The sequence below is a fragment of the Nannobrachium achirus genome, assembly GCF_963921795.1.
Source record: "Nannobrachium achirus genome assembly, chromosome: 5".
Lineage (NCBI taxonomy): Eukaryota > Metazoa > Chordata > Actinopteri > Myctophiformes > Myctophidae > Nannobrachium > Nannobrachium achirus.
The window spans coordinates 24,765,138-24,783,786 of NC_137814.1; the positions used below are offsets into that span (position 1 = coordinate 24,765,138).

An 18,649-nucleotide genomic window follows, 5' to 3' on the forward strand; every position below is an offset into this window, starting at 1 on the left:
GAAAGCTTTCACAGAAAGTAACTGATCGTCGCGCTGCGACGCGTTGTTGAGTTGCTATAGATCTGCAATTTTTACCCCCCACAATACGCCGCTGGGGTTTAAATGGTTCCTCCAACCTGTTTATACTTCATGCTCCTGCTAACTCAATGACAGCTTAAGTTATGGAAAACATGATAATGAACTTTTTTTTTTAATTCTTTGCTTAGTGTCCAACTCAAAATGGTTTTAACGTATTTTCATCACTTTATTCGATTATACATGATGCTCCGTATGACACTGGAATGAATGTATTAGCATGTGTCATCAAAGCAACATACTAACACAATCCTAATCTGTGTAGAGAGACAGGAGAGAGTTAATTGTAAAGCTACCGTACTTCAGATCTGTCTCAAATCTGTCTCTGTTCTATCCGTAGGGCTGGTTCTGATACATACTGTACTACCTTCTCAAATAGTAACCACCTGTTCTATTATCAAACCTTGAGGGACACTGTTACTTCCTACAGCACAGGTTGAAGTGTCCAGTGCTCATAGTTACTAAAGGCAAAATTATACTCTACTGTACATCTGAAACATACTCCACGCAACTATCAAACGCTATTGACATACTCAACGTGTGCTCCTACGCACCGGTGGAGCTACAGTAATAATCCCACATAGAGTTATATTTGGAACTACAGCTATATTATGAAAAGATGAAGAGAGCAATAAAATGAAAGAAGACAGCTTCATTCTTTTGTTCCCTGCAACAGAAACCCTCGCTGCAACGCAAATGTTGCTTTGACAATTTTTTTGTGTTTCAGGACACATTCCAGAACATAATGATGCAACGACGCATGAAAATGTGTCATTTGTGTCATACTGTACGACATGGTCGTTCAATGAACTGTAAATGGCTTTCATGGCGTTTAATCTGGGTTTCAAGTCGAACAGAAAGAGGACGGGGAAAGAGAGAGAAAGGAGAGCACAAAGAGAGCTCAACAGAGTCTTTGGTTAAGGGGCGCACATAAAACAGAAGAAAGAAAGGAGGAGACGGAGAGAGAGAGAGAGAAGGTAGCTCACTGGAAGCACACACACCATGTAAGGCTTTCTTCAGCTGCATAAAAAAAAGAAGAAGAAGGAGAAAAAAAACAGCCTTGAGTGAAATATCACATTCTGGTCGTCCTCATGGTCTTTATACTTGGCTGCAACGAACTGGCGCTGAGGTGAAAACAAACAGCACTGTTGGCCTTGCTGTCAGAACAGGTTGTGAGTGAGTGACGCTCAGGAGCACAAGGTTAAGTGGCCCAGCTCATATACGTACTCTACATAGACTATACTCTCTGCATCTAGGCAGCCATCCAAAAGAAAGCTGTTTTTCCTTCTTCTTCTCCTAATTAGCCCTACAGTATGGGAAACGTTTAGTGCCAGGAAGACCGCAGACGACAAAAACGCATGCCTCTCCTCATGGTGTGGGTTGTGAACCGCCAAGCTCAAGGCCAGAGTCAGATAAAAAAAGGTCAGATCCGACACCTACAAAATGTCAAATGATAACATTATGCACTGTTGAAACTCAGCAGAGAATGAAAATGTTTTCTGAGCACATGCTGATCATTTTCTGTTGAAGAAGACGATGGATGACAGCATTTCATTTGGGACAGGTGTTGAATATTAGCGTAAGCCACAAACTAAGGTGGTGCACATCTGATCTTAATTGGGTTCAGTTCGCCAATGTGCTTCTGTCCCTATTAATTATACAAACTCACATTTGTGTGGTGTGTTCAATTTGACTGATGATCCGAGCAGAAGGAAAAGAGAAGGTTGCATTAATAACAAACTACACACAAATTACCCAGGATTCCTGGGACGCCCACAAAAGAAAATAGGAGAGGCAGCGTTTTTATGCACCAAAACTGTGGAACATACTTCATTGGGAGGTTAGAGAGGCTAACTCCTCTCCACCAAAGCCAAAGACACACCTCTTTATATTAGCCTTCTCCAAGTACTTTTTTAGCGTCAGCCCTTACCTCCCTTATAGCACCTTATATGGTTCCTATCCATTTTATTAATAATTATGTTTCCTGGCTTTTTAAGTTATTGAATGTTATTCCCAGGGTTATTCGAACCCTTTGCCTGACCTTTTATCTGATAATGACATCGTCCAATCTTCAGCTAGTTAGTTCTACTGTATGAAACGACCTGCGCAGTTTATGAATGAACTTACTCTGTACTGTATAAACATTAATAGAGACTATTCAAAAAGTATTTTAGCTGGGCAGGATTCCTCCCTCCCCCCAAGGATTCCCCTCTTATCCAATTAGATGTACTGTAGTTCTAGTAATTCTGTCCCTGTGGGATATAGGGAAATAACAGTTTAATAACATTGTCAATACAAGGGGGTAGATAATAAGGTGATATTCAGCGGTGTCAGTATTTTTTACACACCCTTTCCCTGCATTGACAAACTGCCTGCTTGTGGGAATGTCGACCTTGTGTGGTGACGCCCTCAGTGTATATGTTATTATAGATACAGTACTGCATACAGTATAAACACCAGTGTCAAATTGAAGCATCAATTTGTAACGTTTATGTCATAATCTGGATTCAACCCCCATGCAAGTTCTGACTTAGCAGCATAGAGCTGGTCTACTATTGTGGAGACATGGATATATGCATGCATACATACATACATACATACATACATACATACATACATACATACATACATACATACATACATACATACATACATACTGTACATATTGTATGTACATACATACATACATACATACATACATACATACATACATACATACATACATACATACATACATACATACATACTGTATGTACGTACGTACATACATACATACATAGTACATACATACATACATACATACATACATACATACGTACATACATACATACATACATATGTACGTACATACATACATACATAGTACATACATACATACATACATACATACATACATACATACATACATACATACATGCATGCATGCATACATGCATACATGCATACAGGCATACATACATACATGCATAAATGCATGCATGCATGCATGCATGCATGCATGCATACATACATACATACATACATACATACATACATACATACATACATACAATACTGTACATACATACTGTACATACATACTGTACGTACGTACATACATACATACATACATACATACATACATACATACATACATACATACATACATACATACCTACTGTACATACATACATACATACATACATACATACATACATACATACATACATACATACATACATACTGTACGTACGTACATACATACATACATAGTACATACATACATACATACATACATACATACATACATACGTACATACATACATACATACATACATATGTACGTACATACATACATACATAGTACATACATACATACATACATACATGCATGCATACATACATACATACATACATGCATGCATGCATGCATGCATACATACATACATACATACATACATACATACATACATACAATACTGTACATACATACTGTACATACATACATACATACATACATACATACATACATACATACATACATACATACATACATACCTACGGTACATACATACATACATACATACATACATACATACATACATACATACATACATACATACATACCTACTGTACATACATACATACATACATACATGCATGCATGCATACATACATACATACTGTAGTAAACTGTAAGTGAAACTGGAAGAGCACAACATCTTTCTATCCTGAAACACAAGTGTTTGCATTAGGACTTCACTTATGGTTGTGATGAAAGCCTATGGTTGTAATGAGGTGGACGTGACAGTGAAACCTGACACTGACAATGATGCTCATCACTAAGTACAATCAGAGACTGATTATGATTATGACAGTGGGGGAGAGTGAAGCGGTGTCTTTGAGGGATAATAAAATGTCTTTGTGCATGTGTAACTATGTGCGCGACTGCACGTGTGCGTGTGTGCCCACCGCGTGTGTGCGCGTGTGAACAAAACATCTGGCTGTGTCAGCAGGCAGGCTTGTAGCCCCCAAGGGTGAGGAGGGATGGAAGAATTAATGTGATCAGAGAGAGAAAAGGTGCGCACGTGCACAGACGCACCACAGTTCTGTGTGTACTGTTGCTGATCCTCAATTCCAGCCTGACATACACCAGTGTAACAGTAGAATTATGCTTTCAAACATGCACAGACACGCACACACACGTGCACGCATGCACGCACACGAACACACACACACATGCACACACACGCACACACGCGCACACACACACACACACACACACACACACACACACACGCACACGCACACGCACACACACACACACACGCACACATGCACACTCACACACCACACACATTTATATGATAATCCGCTGTGCACTGGGAGGCATGTGGCGCCAACAGTGGGCAAATGAAATCCAGACAGTAATGGACCCCACCCATCAACCTCCACAGCCCAGCACAGTAATGCACTCCACCCAGCAGTAACAGCCCTGCACAGCTCATCCACTCTGCTCTGTCTCATTGGCCTGATTAAAAAACAAAGATGTAGCACACGAATCACGGCCCAGTGCAGTACGTAGGTCTGCAACAATGAATCAACATTAAATCTAGAGTGTCCGCCCCGAGACTGGGAGGTCAGGGTTCAATCCCCCATCCGGGTCATACCTAAAGACATATAAAAATGGGACCCAACGCTTCCCTGCTTGGAACTCAGCATCAAGGGTCGGATCGGGGTCCCTGCGACATAGTAGTGCCATGTCCAGGGCGTGTACTTGTACATCAAGCCGCCTCACACTACAGAAACAGGAGATAGGCTCCTGTCCTATGGGCCACATGGCTCGGCACGGCTATACTTAACTGCTTTAGTGCCATGATTTGGACCGTCCTGGGTGCCTATCCCGAACTAGTTCGGCTTTTTAAAAAAAGAATGTTTTTGTAAAAAAAAATATATATATATATTTTTGGAGCCGGGCCGCCGGCCGTCATCTGTTTACACGGCCCGCGAGAGCGTCGCGCCGCCGATATTTACCATCCACTCCAATGCAATCCAGGATCTTTAGAGCTCATTTTCTCTGTTCCATGCATATCCATGAGGTGTGCAAGGTTTAATCATGGCTAAATCGCCGAAAATAGGGCTTCTAAAATGCTTGGTAGCCAATAGCTAACATCAAGCTAACTTCATCCTCTTCCTGTACATGGACAAAGGAAAGTGTTCAGGCGAGTCATGGCTGCGCAGGGCTTGTGCATATACCAGCGTATCTCTATGGGGTTTTATATGGCCACTGGGCGCCCTCTAGTGGTGAAAAGGTGGCATTGAAAGCGTTGTTTAACTTAAATCAATTATATAAAATATTATTTTTTTATCAAAACAAATATTGGGGGGGGGGGGGGGGGGTGCAGGAGTGCATATGGTGTTGTGGGATGTGAAATGTAAGCTTGTCATACAAACACAGCGTGCCTTCCATCCTATATGTTCAAGGGCGTCTGAAGAAACTACAGCACTCATCATCAACAGCGCAGATCACTTCACATCTGGTACGTGTACACTGTACTGTACATACGGTACATGTGCTGTGCACAAGACAATATACAGTAGTAGGCTAGATAATTGACTTGTACAATTCCAAACTCGTATATTGATTGCAGCAAAGTTGGTATATTTAGTGGTATCATCTTCATAGTGTGCCCTCTTTTGAAAGAGTGTCTCTCTCTTTCTGTTGATCTGAAAAAGTCACATCCTATCAGACTATGGTGCCTTTCTGCTGGCTCCTGCTGCCAGTTCATTTACACGCACTGTGAAGAAAATGGGTATTTGTGAAGTGCATGGCTGTGCGTGCACGCGTGCGTGCGTGCTTGCGCGTGCACATGCTGCTTAGATACAGGAATACATGACCCACTTTTACACTGTCTATGCTGTAGTCCTGTGATCAGCTTCTTGACCCATTGAGAATCCTGAATATGTGGGATGTTAATATTTGGTGCTTGGCGCAATAGACCAGTGGTTCTCAAGTGGGGTCCCCCCGGCAAAAGTAGGCTAGTCAACCTGGCATCACATTTCAATCCCTTTATCCATTTATATGTTGGCTATTCAAAAATAGCAGATCTACAATTTCAAAGCAGGTCACGTTCGTGCTGCGCTGCGAGCTTGCACATCCGGCTCCGGAACCTGCAGGAGCCATCGAATTGGGATATCAAGATTTTATACTTTAGCTATTTGAAAAATTGCAGATATACAAGCTCACAGCGTTTCCTCACCTCCGTTCCAGGAGCCGTTGTGGGTTAATACTGTGGCGGTGGCGTCGTGGTCCTTGTGCTCCTTGGCTGGGGTCTTCTTGTCTCCCTGCTCTGCAGCCTCGGGCTCATGCAGGCTGTCCTCCTCCACGATGTGTAGTTTGTCCTCGTCGTCTGAGTCCGAGCTGGCCTCCAAGCCATTGTTGAAGTTTGTTACTGTAGGAGAGAGAGAGGCAGAGAGAGGTGGGCTGATGAGACTATAGCAGTGATAATAATAGACTCCAGCATATTCTTTTTAGCCCAAGTATCTTTAGAGATGATGGAGATGATTGCTGACGCAGTCTTGGCATGGCGCTGCAGGTGCTGAGCTTACAAGACACACACACTGCTGGACAAGTGAGGAACGTATGTACAGCTATGTACATCGGAAAACGTTTTGGAGATACATCAATATTGTATTGTATTGTATTGTATTGTATTGTATTGTATTGTATTGTATTGTATTGCATTATACATCTCTGCTACTACACACCTTGGTGTCTGTACAGGGGTGGGCACAGTGGTTTCATTGAAGTTAACTAATTGAAGTTAATACAGTTATACCGAAACGCTGTGATACATTTGTACGTTCTGCTCAGCCTAAAAGTGACCCCTTACACTGTAATTGTAAGTGTAAAATAGATTCATGCGGTGGTGAGAAAGTCGAGGTACAAAGTAACAGTATGGCAAAAGGCCAGGCTAACCTGGATTCTCTCTCACACAAACACAGAAGAATACGCAGCATTGATAACAGCGTTATCTCCAGTCTAATTTCCTCCACAGGAGACTCCACCGGACACATACACACCCCCATGCACAATCATACACACCCCACATTACACACCCCATACACATGCACAGATAAGAGACAAATGGCATCCATCCTTTAACAGCAGCCCAGCTTCAATTAGCCTCGCTATGTTAAGAGGCAAGAGCAGTTCAAGGACGTTGGATTGTACACCACGATGACATGTTGTGTTCACACACACACACACACACACACTCACACACACACACACACACACACACACACACACACACACACACAAAGCCTGGATAGGGCGCAAATGCACTGCTTCCATTTGCTCCACGCTGCATGCAGAGGAGCATCGGATCGATTAGCCTGTGAGCGATGGTACGCACGCAAGCTCCAAACTGGAGGACAGAAGAAAGAATAGGTTGTTTATGAGAGAAAGAGGAGGAAAGAAAACAGGACAAATAATCATTTGTTTATAAGCCCCATAGAGAGAGAGAGAGGGAGAGAGAGAGAGAATGTATTTTACACAGTGCCGCTGTGTCTGTAGGCCTGAAGGGCTTGTACTCCACTCCTAGTCCTAATGGGAGCTCAATGTGAAAAATGGACCAGCCTCACTGGTAAGAATTACACTAAAAGGAAGGTGTGTGCGTGCTTGCGTGCGTGCGTGCTTGCGTGCGTGCGTGCGTGCGTGCGTGCGTGCGTGCGGCGTGCGTGCGTGCGTGCGTCCGTGCGTGCGTGCGTGCGTGTGTGTGTGTTTGGGGTGGGGGCATGTGCGTGACAGATTGTGAATGTACGGTAGAGAGAGGGAAGAAAGTGTATGTGGAACAGAGGGAGGGACAAGGTGAGTGTGTGTGTGTACCGGTATGTGTGCATGTGAGAATGTGAAATGTACCGGTATATTATTTGTGTACACGTGTTGAACAACAGCACCTGAATGCAGGTATGGTACAATTATGTCTGATTTATAGTTCAATCCGTACTGATTATGTCCAAAACGACAGTAAAGCACCACACCCTGCAGAGGGTGGAAACAACGTACGTCCAAAACCCTTGCTTTTTTTAATTATTATTAAAAAAAGATTAACTACAAGTTTACGACAGCTTGTAGATCTGATATTTTCACAACTTTTGTGTGACACTCTTGTATGATGAAGTAGGGCATTCACTTTATGAAAAGAAAAAAGTGTGTGTGTGCGTGTGCGAGAGAGAGAGTTTGAAAGATTGGATGAGAGAGAGAGAGGACTTTTTGAAAAGGGAGCCTCAACGTGGGTTTTGAGGTAGGGATGGGCATTTTGTGTGTGTGTGTGTGTGTGTGTGTGTGTGTGTGTGTGTGTGTGTGTGTGTGTGTGTGTGTGTGTGTGTGTGTGTGTGTGTGTGTGTGTAGCATCTGGCTGTGTTACAGAGCTACCACAGGGGAGATGAACCTCCTGGAGGAGGTGCTGTTGGAGGGAGGTAATGAGTATTTAAGCACTCACTGTTTGTTCACAGGTGACAGCTGCACACACACACACACACACACACACACACACACACACACACACACACACACACACACACACACACACACACACACACACACACACACACACACGCACATGCTGGCCAGGGACTTGCTTACATGTCTGTTTGTATGTTTAGACCTGTGTGTGTACTTAGCTTAGACTAAAAATACAATACAGCAGCGACTGCACAATGTAGGATTCATTTGTGTTGGTGCTGTGTGCATGGGCAGTTGCATGGGCACCACTTATAACGAGTATTATTTTATAATTGCGACCATAGGTCGCACTTAACTATGAAAACCGCCACGTCTTGTCAGTAATTTCAGAGGGTTACGCCTCAATGTCTATAGCTGACCTATGACATTACATTGTTGTGGCATCACATTGTGGCATCACATTCCGTCCTTGTCCCTTGTATGCCCATATATGGAGATCCCTGATGTCATCAATATAAAGCCCATAGCTTGGAATACCCATATATGGACATATTGGGTGAGTCTCATGTGGTCCATAACATAAGACATCGATGTCAGACGTCAGTCATATCCATATTTGGGAAAATATTTTGTCCACATTTTGTCCAACTTAAACATACCGCAACTCGAATCACACTTGCAAATTAATTCCGTCCTGTGCAAATTCCGTGGGTGAGGTCGCTTTTCGCCCTTAGGCGTCTTACTGGCAGATCTACAAGCTCACAACACAACGCGTCGACCGTCGACGCGATCGGCTATTTTTTGGCAAAGACATTTGATAGAGAGTGAAAAAAAGATGTATCAAGTATATTATAAGTACCTTTTACCAATTATAGAGGGTTTAAGACCCGATATGCAGCTCTGCAAATAAAAGGTGAATTGATCAATAAAATCTCCATGATACAATTAATAAACGATAATATTGCGTATCGTCCCATCCCTAATGGAGGGACGCTCGCATCCACTGTTGCTGTCTTCACACACCCCTAAGAGGCTCCTCCTCTGTTACAGTTCATTGAGTGGTGGGATGTACAGTACATTTCTATCACAACCATAGCCGTTAACTCCTCAGGCAGCCAGAATTGCAGGTGTGTGAGATATTCCAGATCCGGGGGAGCAGAAGATTTGAGGGATTGAACATTCCTAGGATCACACCATGCGTTGCTGACCATGAAACATACACCTCCCTCCCTTTGACTTTCCCACCGAGTGCTCTCGGCCTGTCCACGTGAAAACGATGGAGATGGCCTGGTCTGGTCTCCAACAACCATGTCTCTATGTGGCACATGATGTTACAAATTAGTCGATCCCTCAATTGTTTCCAGCCCAGATCAGATTCTTGCTCTCGACTGTTGACGTACAGGGTACAACTTGACTCGTAGAATTATAGGAAGCCTCCCGGCGAAGCATCCGACATCTCCACGGTATTTCCACTGCATTTTGAGTAAACGGGAGGTCCTCCTGGTGGAAAGAAAAACTCTGGATCGGTGATGTAACTGATCGCTGAATCTTAGGTCCAGCTAATGTGTCTCTGTCATGTGTAGGTTTTGATTAGCTCTGCCCAATAGTGTTAGAAGGGGTTCTCGTGCCCTTGCGCTCACAGCCGCGGTAGCCCTGCCTCTCGTCTTTCGTAAAAATTAAAATAAATACACTTTCGCTATACTCATCAAAACAAGGCGGTTTTAGGCAACACTCGGAGCCACCTACCCACCTCATGTCTAAAATACACCTTTTGTGCAGAAAAGAATATATTTCACCGGAACGCAAAATTGGTGGTAAGGAAGGGTGGAGAGATCGATGATTGTCTGGATCGATACAGAGGGGTGGGTGTGTGAGTGATTGAGCCAACAAAAGGGGGGAAGGAGGAGGGAGACAGAGAGAGAGAGAGAGAGAGAGAGAGAGAGAGAGAGAGAGAGAGAGAGAGAGAGAGAGAGAGAGAGAGAGAGAGAGAGAGAGTGCATGCGTATGTGATGTATAAGGCCTACTGGCTGGGTTTGACAGTATCTGGGTGAAATATCATCAGCATGTGTCCGTTTATTTTGGAAACCGCTCTGACCACTGTGTTGTCCCAATAAACTGTCCAACACTTCATAAAGTGGAGGGTCGCACTCAGAAATACAGTAAAAGTCAAATACTTTTTTTCTTTTATTGTTCCATATTATGTCTGTTGATGACAAGACATTTGGGCTAGCTCCATCCTCACACTGATGAAGGCTAGTTGGCCCAAAGGTCTGTCATCCTGAGGCATATCATTCATGGAACAATAAAATACTTTTTGACTTACGGGGGAATTTTGGGAAATAAGACAATGTCTTATGTTTTTTTTTCTTCATATTAACATAATTTAGTAGACTTCAAAAATACCTTGTGTATTTTTCTGGTAGCTAGTAACAGCCAGCACAACACATGCACACACTCACACGCACGCACACACGCACGCACGCACGCGCGCGCACACACACACACACACAGAAATGCAAAGCAGAAAGTCCCACACTAATAACCAGACGGGCTCGAGGCGATCACAACATAACTCACGAATGAACGCAAGCCAGTCTCCTCTTCTCTCTCTCTCTCTCTCTCTCTCTATCACAAGGTCAGTCCAACCATCTGTGTATGTCTGCACAAACTGCTGAGTTATTATTAACCCCTCCAGGCTGTGGTAGAGAACTAGTTGAAAGATACTGCTTAATGCACTGGTTCTCACACTTTTTCATGTCAAGGACCCCCCAAATTGACATGTATTCGTCTGAGGACCCCCATCCCCAGAAGAGATAGAGTTGAAAAATTCAAAAGTATTCAACATTTTCCAAATATTCAAGATTTTTATTAACATTTTTCAGAAATAGCAGAAGCTTTTATAAATGCTATATTTTTTGAGAACCACTGTGCTAAACCAAAGTTCTAAATCCATACTTATGTTGCTATATATACGGTATACAGCACTTGAGAACAACTGCTAACCACATGAACCTGTGTAGTAATAGGCAAACGTTTGGCGAATATAGCAGATCTACAAGCTTCATTGAGGACAAATTGTGTGAACATAGCAGATCTATAAGCTTCAATAAGGACATATTGTGAGCTTGTGGCTATACGATGTAGAGGTAAAAAAAAGAGGGCGCCAAGACCTGCCCCTCCCCCGGGGCCCCGATTTCATCCCTTTCCAATTGAATTTCTTGATTTGTTTGAAGAGAGAGGCCAGCGTGGGATTCACTTCATGTGGTTTAACTTTAAAGTGACCTCTTCTTGTCATTATGTCCTAACAAACTTACATTCCCAATTAAAGGAAATTCCCTGCAATTCCCTGTACCTGCCAGTCTGACACTCGCAGGTACTCAGGAAATTATTTTCTACAACAGTCAAGTCCTTCAGGATATGTGTATTTTTGGAGCTCACGCCATCAATGTTTTGCGAAAACAGAGCTTGTAGATCTGCTATTTTGGGAGTCCCATGAATAAATAAACAGCTTCTGCACTGACAGTGATCACAGACAGGTGGCGGCAGAGAGCGTTACAAAATGGAGAAGAAAGCTGGCAAAACAATAACACCCTCCTAGACACACGTGTTGCAGACTCACTCCTACAGGCTGTCTCCCACAAGGGAAACAATGCTGTGTCAGGTTGCTCGCCAATGGAGGATATTCTCTCACACACACACACACGCGCAACTCACGCACGCACGCACGCATGCACGCACGCAGAGAGAGAGAGAGAGAGAGAGAGAAAGAGAGAGAGAGAGAGAGAGGAAGAGAGACGTCTAGACAAGAGCATTCCTGCTTGCTTGCTTGCTTGCTCCCTCCCTCCATGACTGCCTCTCTCTCTCTCTCTCTCTCTCTCTCTCTCTCTCTCTCTCTCTCCCCGTTTGATTGAGCTGTTAATTCATAGCAGGCCTCATCCACTGCGTCAGTCAGGTGACTCTGCTCTGGCGATACGCATTTTTTCCAAATGATCAGATGGACAGAATGAGGATGGTTTCAACATTAAACAACAAGAGAAGGAACCACTAGAAGCAGCCATCTTGGCCATGTTCCCAGGCCAGGCGCACAACACACACACACATACACACGCACGCACGCACGCACGCACACACACACACACACACACACACACACACACACACACACACACACACACACACAGTGCGATTACACACATTCCTTCATTTCTTTCAGGTGAGAAACAACGGTCTGTCTATAAATTAGAGTGGGGGTCTTCCATGTTTTTCAGGTCAAAGACCCCATAGCTTAGACAGAGATCAAACAGGGACCACCACTACATATTGTATTAAACTTCCTCCACCTATAGCCTATAGGTAGATTTAAACTTAGAAGTCAGAAAAGGTCACAAAAATAGCAAAAATAGCTGATCTACAATGCCATGTCATTTTTCCGACCACCCAATTGTCCAACCACCTAAACCTAACCTTAACCCTAACCCTAACCTCAGTAAAACGCTGGTGAATGCTAACCTGGTGAAATGCTAACCTGGTGAATGTTAACCTGGTCGGACCAACGGGAGTAAACCAATGCTCAGTCCCCCTGATCTACAAGCTCAATGTTCTGCCAATCCACTGGAAATCTAATGTCTTGCCAATGGCAGGACGAGTGAAGTTTTGAAATTGCACATCTGTAGATGTCATAGATGTCTTCATTGACTTGTTTGGCTCGTGTTAGACAACGATGGCATTGATAGGTGTGTAATGACAACCAACAGATTGATAAAAGAAAAAACACACTTTTGACCGCAAAACAAACAGTGTAAAAGCGCTATGAGGGCTTCTGGGTTCTGCTGGGTAAACTGGACAACAGGGGCATTTCTGCCTAATAGACCCAATGGACAGTCATTTGGGATCAATATAAGCAGGAAAATGAGCCTAGATGTTATTTAGGGCAGTGCCCGCCTGCTCTCCCCCATGCTTCAGTGGTCTGTCTGCATGCATGGCATGGCAACCTGTGCCAGTGTTGCAGCGGGGGCTGGTGTTGGGAGGGGAGGTCACTGTGCCAGGCAGGCAGCCCCTCCTGGCCCCTGGCGGGGCAGCTGGCAGGGGACAGAGAGCAGAGTCACTGCTGTCACTGGGAGCCAGGTGTGTGTGGGGAGAGAGAGAGAGAGAGAGAGAGAGAGGTCCTCTGCCCTGCCAGCCACAACGCAGCTTCTCTGAATGCCCATGGCACGCATGCGCATGCACGCACCCACCCAGCCACACACACACACACACACACACACACACACACACACACACACACACACACACACACACACACACACACACACACACACACACACACACAGTAGTGATGTGTGGGTCGGGCTTTTTATGACCTGCATTTATGTCCTACATTTATTAATAATTTGAAAATCGACATTTCTTGATCCGCCCTGGCCTGGGTAACTCGCGGGACCTGCGGGTTACGGTTCGACCTGTGCATCACTGACACGCATGCACACAACACACACACAGTTACACATACCACAAATGATGGTATTCAGACACAAACAGTAACAGTGTTAAATAGCTCTATATTCTGGTATAAGGTGTTTTTTCAGTAACAGGGGTCTCTCCACACATCTCCAGTGCTTTAGGAAACAGGACCACCTCCAACCACCACAGTTGTGTTAGTTATATTGCCAAACACATTGGCCAAACTAATGTCTTATTCACTAATAAAGGAATGGAATGCAGCTTGATAGACAAACCATACTATCAAACATATAATTTTCCGAATGTCTGTCTGAGTGAGTGTCTGTCTGTCTGTCTGTCTGTCTGTCTGTCTGTCTGTCTGTCTGTCTGTCTGTCTGTCTGTCTGTCTGTCTGTCTGAGTGTCTGTCACAGCGTTTCTCTTCAGTGGCTGGAGCAATTGATCTGAAATCACATCACCATTAGCATATGAACACACCTGACATAACTGTGAAGCCCGTTTGTCACTTTCAAAAATCATATGCTGTATATTAGCATTTTTATGGTGTATCTATATCTATTCTGCATCTAGCTTGAGGCATGTCTATTCTGCATCTAGCATGAGGCAACATGTTTAACCAGCTGTGTGTGTGTGTGTGTGTGTGTGTGTGTGTGTGTGTGTGTGTGTGTGTGTGTGTGTGTGTGTGTGTGTGTGTGTGTGTGTGTGTGTGTGTGTGTGTGTGCGCGTGCGTGCGTGCAGGCGGGTGGCGGGCTGGGGGTCGGTTGTCTGGCCCTGTTACAGATTTTGTCCAAAAATCATGCAGATCGGTACACAGTATCTCTGTAGCCATTAAACGAAACGGGTATTTCTTACATTGATGCTCCTACATATTATCATGCAAGCACCAGTTAAAGTTACTTTCCATCCCTCATATACTGTGTGCACAGTGCACAGTGCACATCCCATAACCCACACACTGCACATCATTTCGGAGCTCATATCTTTGAACGGGTAAGGGCTAGTAACTATAAAAGTGAAAAGTTCCCCAATTCATCGCCACCGGCAGCCTATATAGAAGTCAGATTTATACATACAGTAGCTGCACGCTGGTATAATATACAAGCTCACAAAGCGTCACGTTCGGGACGTGTTGTGAGCTTGTAGATCTGCTATTTACGGCATGCACGACGACACCGGTCCTGCAACAAAGTATAAATCAGGTTTTAAATGAACAGCGGCTCAACGCTTTAAGACAGTCCCACAATGCTTTGCACAATTCCGAAGCCCAAACAGTCCCGGGGTCACACTGAGTTCCCCCACTCAGCCTGGGGCCTTTGTCTACGGGACAAAGACAAGGAGAGGGTGAAAGAGATGGGGGGGAGGAATTGGGGTGGGTGAGTGAATAGAGAGAGACAGGGTGAGTGTGTGGGGTAGAGAGAGAAAGGGTGAGTGTGTGGGTGAGGGGTAGAGAGAGACAGGGTGAGTGTGTGGGTGAGGGGTAGAGAGAGAAAGGGGGGGGACGGCGAGAGCTTGGCGATATGACTTTAACCACATGAACCCTAGCATCCCTACTCTGGGGTGAACATTCAGCAGGTACTAACATGTGCATGCTTTGCGATGCGTTGTTGCTATTATTGTAAAATCATGAATATCTTTGAATATATCTTTTTTAAAGTGAACATTTGTAACTCAAATATTTGCTTCTAGGGGGTCCCTGATACATAATAGGCCTATTTTGAGACGGGGGTCCGCAGCTAAATACATATAATTCTAGGGGTCCTTGACATGAAAATGTTTGAGAACCACTGACATAGAAATATGCATTTTTTTTAAGTCATTTATAGAATCGGTATATCTGCTATTTTTGAGCGGTGGTCACACCGTCTCCATAGCGTGGCCGTGTGTGTAGGTATGTTTGTGGGTGGGTGGGTGGGTCTGTCTGTATGTAGCCTGTGGTGTAGCCTGTGGTGTAGCCTGTGGTGTAGTACCTTTTATGACCACACATGTTAAGGGAGGGGCGCTGTTTTCAGGCCAGGCCAGGCCAGGCACACACACACACGCACACACACACACACACACACACAGGGGGGAAGGGGGGGGGGGGGGGGGGGGGGGTTGGTGGGTAAACCACCGCTCAGTTCACACGGGTGTGATTTTTTAATAGTTAAAGCATAAAATCATGGTTAAAGTAATAGTGCGTTGCAGGTCTTAAGTGGTTAAACTAATGTCTGGAGACCAGACATGGACCCCAGCGTTACTATCATGTAGGCAGACTAAATGTCCTCAGCGCCTTCAGGAGTTCTTTCTGATGTCTTTATTATTATCTATCTAAATTGGAGTATTATTCACCCTGCCTGGCAGAGAGATGACAGAGAGAAGAAAAAAAGATAGAATAGGATAGGAAGGGGGGGGGGGGGTGGGGGGCAGAGAGAGAAAGCAGATTACAAAAATAAATAGGGGTAAATAGGTTACCACTTTCTAAAATAGTGAAATAGTTGATCTACTACAGGCTCTCAACAGCGACGCGCTGAGAGCCTTTAGATCAACTATTTTCACTATTCGTTTGGGGGCCGAAAAGAGAAAATGTTTGAAAGTGTTGGCCTATAATGACTTTCACAAAATGTGGGATGCCATGTTGAAAGTGGTTAATAAATGAATGGTTGCATACAATAAAACACGTACAATAACAGAATTTGAGGTTAAATGTGAACACTATGGGGTGGCGGTTGCCATCCCCTGATGACACCCATGAGAGAGAGAGAGAGAGAGAGAGAGAGAGAGAGAGAGAGAGAGAGAGAGAGAGAGAGAGAGAGAGAGAAAGAGAGAGAGAAGGGGATGAAGTGAGGGCCTGCCCTAGAGCATTGGGAGCAGGTGAGATAGTAATGGCTGATTTATATTAGGGTGCGCACCGTGGCGCGAACCAGAATTAGCCAATCTTCAAACTCACTGTGTGACGCGATGTCCAGCGTTGCGAGCGTGGAGATCATCAGCTAATTTCGGTGCTCAACACTGCTGCACAAATAAGTCTAGAGATCAGGCAGGCGTACTGAAAGTATTTTTTATATATATTTTGGGGGCTTTTTCTGCCTTTATTGATAGGTGTACAGTAGGGTGACAGGAAACGGGGAGGGAGATGGGGGGGTGACACGCAGCAAAGGTCGACAGGATTGGGACTCGAACCTGCGACGCTGCAAGGGCTGGATTACCTGGACCACTACCCTGTGGCCCATGCAGGCCAGGCAGGCGTAAGTATGAGTAGGAGAGAGGGAAGATAGAGAAAAGTGCTAATGAATGCAGAAGGACAATAAGCTAACAGCCCTGGTTGTTCACTTTGTGTTACCCTGAAGTGACCTGACGCTAGGGGCTGAGATTCACACAGAGTCAGCATGTGTGTGTGTGCGTGCGTGTGTGTGTGTGCGTGTGTGCGTGCGTGCGTGCGTGCGTGCGTGCGTGCGTGCGTGCGTGTCTGCGTATGTGTGTGTGTGTGTGTGTGTATCTGTGAAGCAGCAGAGGGAAAGAGCAAAAAGAGAGTGCGCGAGCACGAGAAACAAGGAGAAGAGGGGGATAGGAAAACGAAGAGTGTTTTCTGGTGTATAAGCGATAAGAGAGAGAGAGAGAGAGAGAGAGAGAGTAAGAAAGACAGAGGACAGAGAGAGAGAGAGAGAGAGAGAGTGGAACAGAAACATATTAGACTCGAGAAAACAGAAAAACAAGCAACCCAGCGAGAGAGACGACGGGGAGCAGGAGAGATGGGAGAGAAGGAGACGGCAGCGTCGACGCAGTCGGCAGTGAGATCAGAGGGGAGGGATGTGAGACTGGCTGCGAAGACACAAAGCAGGAGGAAACATAAACAGGTGTGAAACAGCTAGATAGTAGACTGTCAGACTGAGAGACGGAGCAGAGCGAGAGAGAGAGCCAGAGATGAAGAGAGAGGGGGGTTGTTGAGACTTGAGAAGAGACATGTCGGTATTTCTCTGCCCTCCTTCCTCCCTGACAGGGTCATGAGGTGAATGGTTGATATGGCAACACCCCAAGATAGCATTTATATAACAACAGCACTGTCAGACAGTACAACAATCTTAAAACCAGAGTAACAATGCTAGCCTTCGTTGCAGTACACACTCTAGTGCAGGGGTCTTCAACGGATGGTCCGGGACCCCTAGGGGGTCCTCAGAGTTACTACAGGGGGGCCTCCAAATCTTTGAGTGATAGAAACTTTTTTTCCTCCTTTTTTATATTGACCACTTGAACCCTAGTGTCCATATTCTGAGAACTTTAGCCAAAAATACGCCTCGCAGTGTGAGGCGTTGTGAGCTGCTCTAGTGAATGGTATTTACAGTCATCCCATCAAGAGCCCTGCATGCCTGCCCGTCATGTCATTTTCAATCAGACAACTGGTGATTAGGGAACAATGTTTTATTGATGATATATCTTCTAGCATCGCTGGGTCTGATTCTCATCACGCACCTGTGTATAAGGGAGTGATTGGTGCAATGGCCAACAGGAGTGCAACGATTGATCAATTCAAAAACCCACCTGGTGGAGCTCAAATAAAACGTAACCAACAGGTGGATTGATTGTGAGTGTGTCTATTGCTGGTGTTGTCTGCCGGAACTCACTCACCGTCTCACTTTATTCAGCCTTTTACTAAGTAGGTAATACCATTGTAATTCAAAAAATATATCATC

The 18,649-nt window shown here is 44.6% G+C and overlaps 1 protein-coding gene across 1 annotated transcript in view; it reads right to left on the minus strand.

Moving 5' to 3' along the window:
- The window catches only part of LOC308284935 (zinc finger E-box-binding homeobox 1-like), a gene marked incomplete at its 3' end in the record, with an annotated part of 89,906 nt that overhangs the window by 24,701 nt on the left and 46,556 nt on the right, over window positions 1-18,649 (minus strand). The window contains exon 2 of the mRNA XM_080725659.1: window positions 6,315-6,506. Coding sequence (XP_080581785.1) covers window positions 6,315-6,506 — 192 coding nt within the window. The remainder of the gene's footprint in view (window positions 1-6,314; window positions 6,507-18,649) is intronic.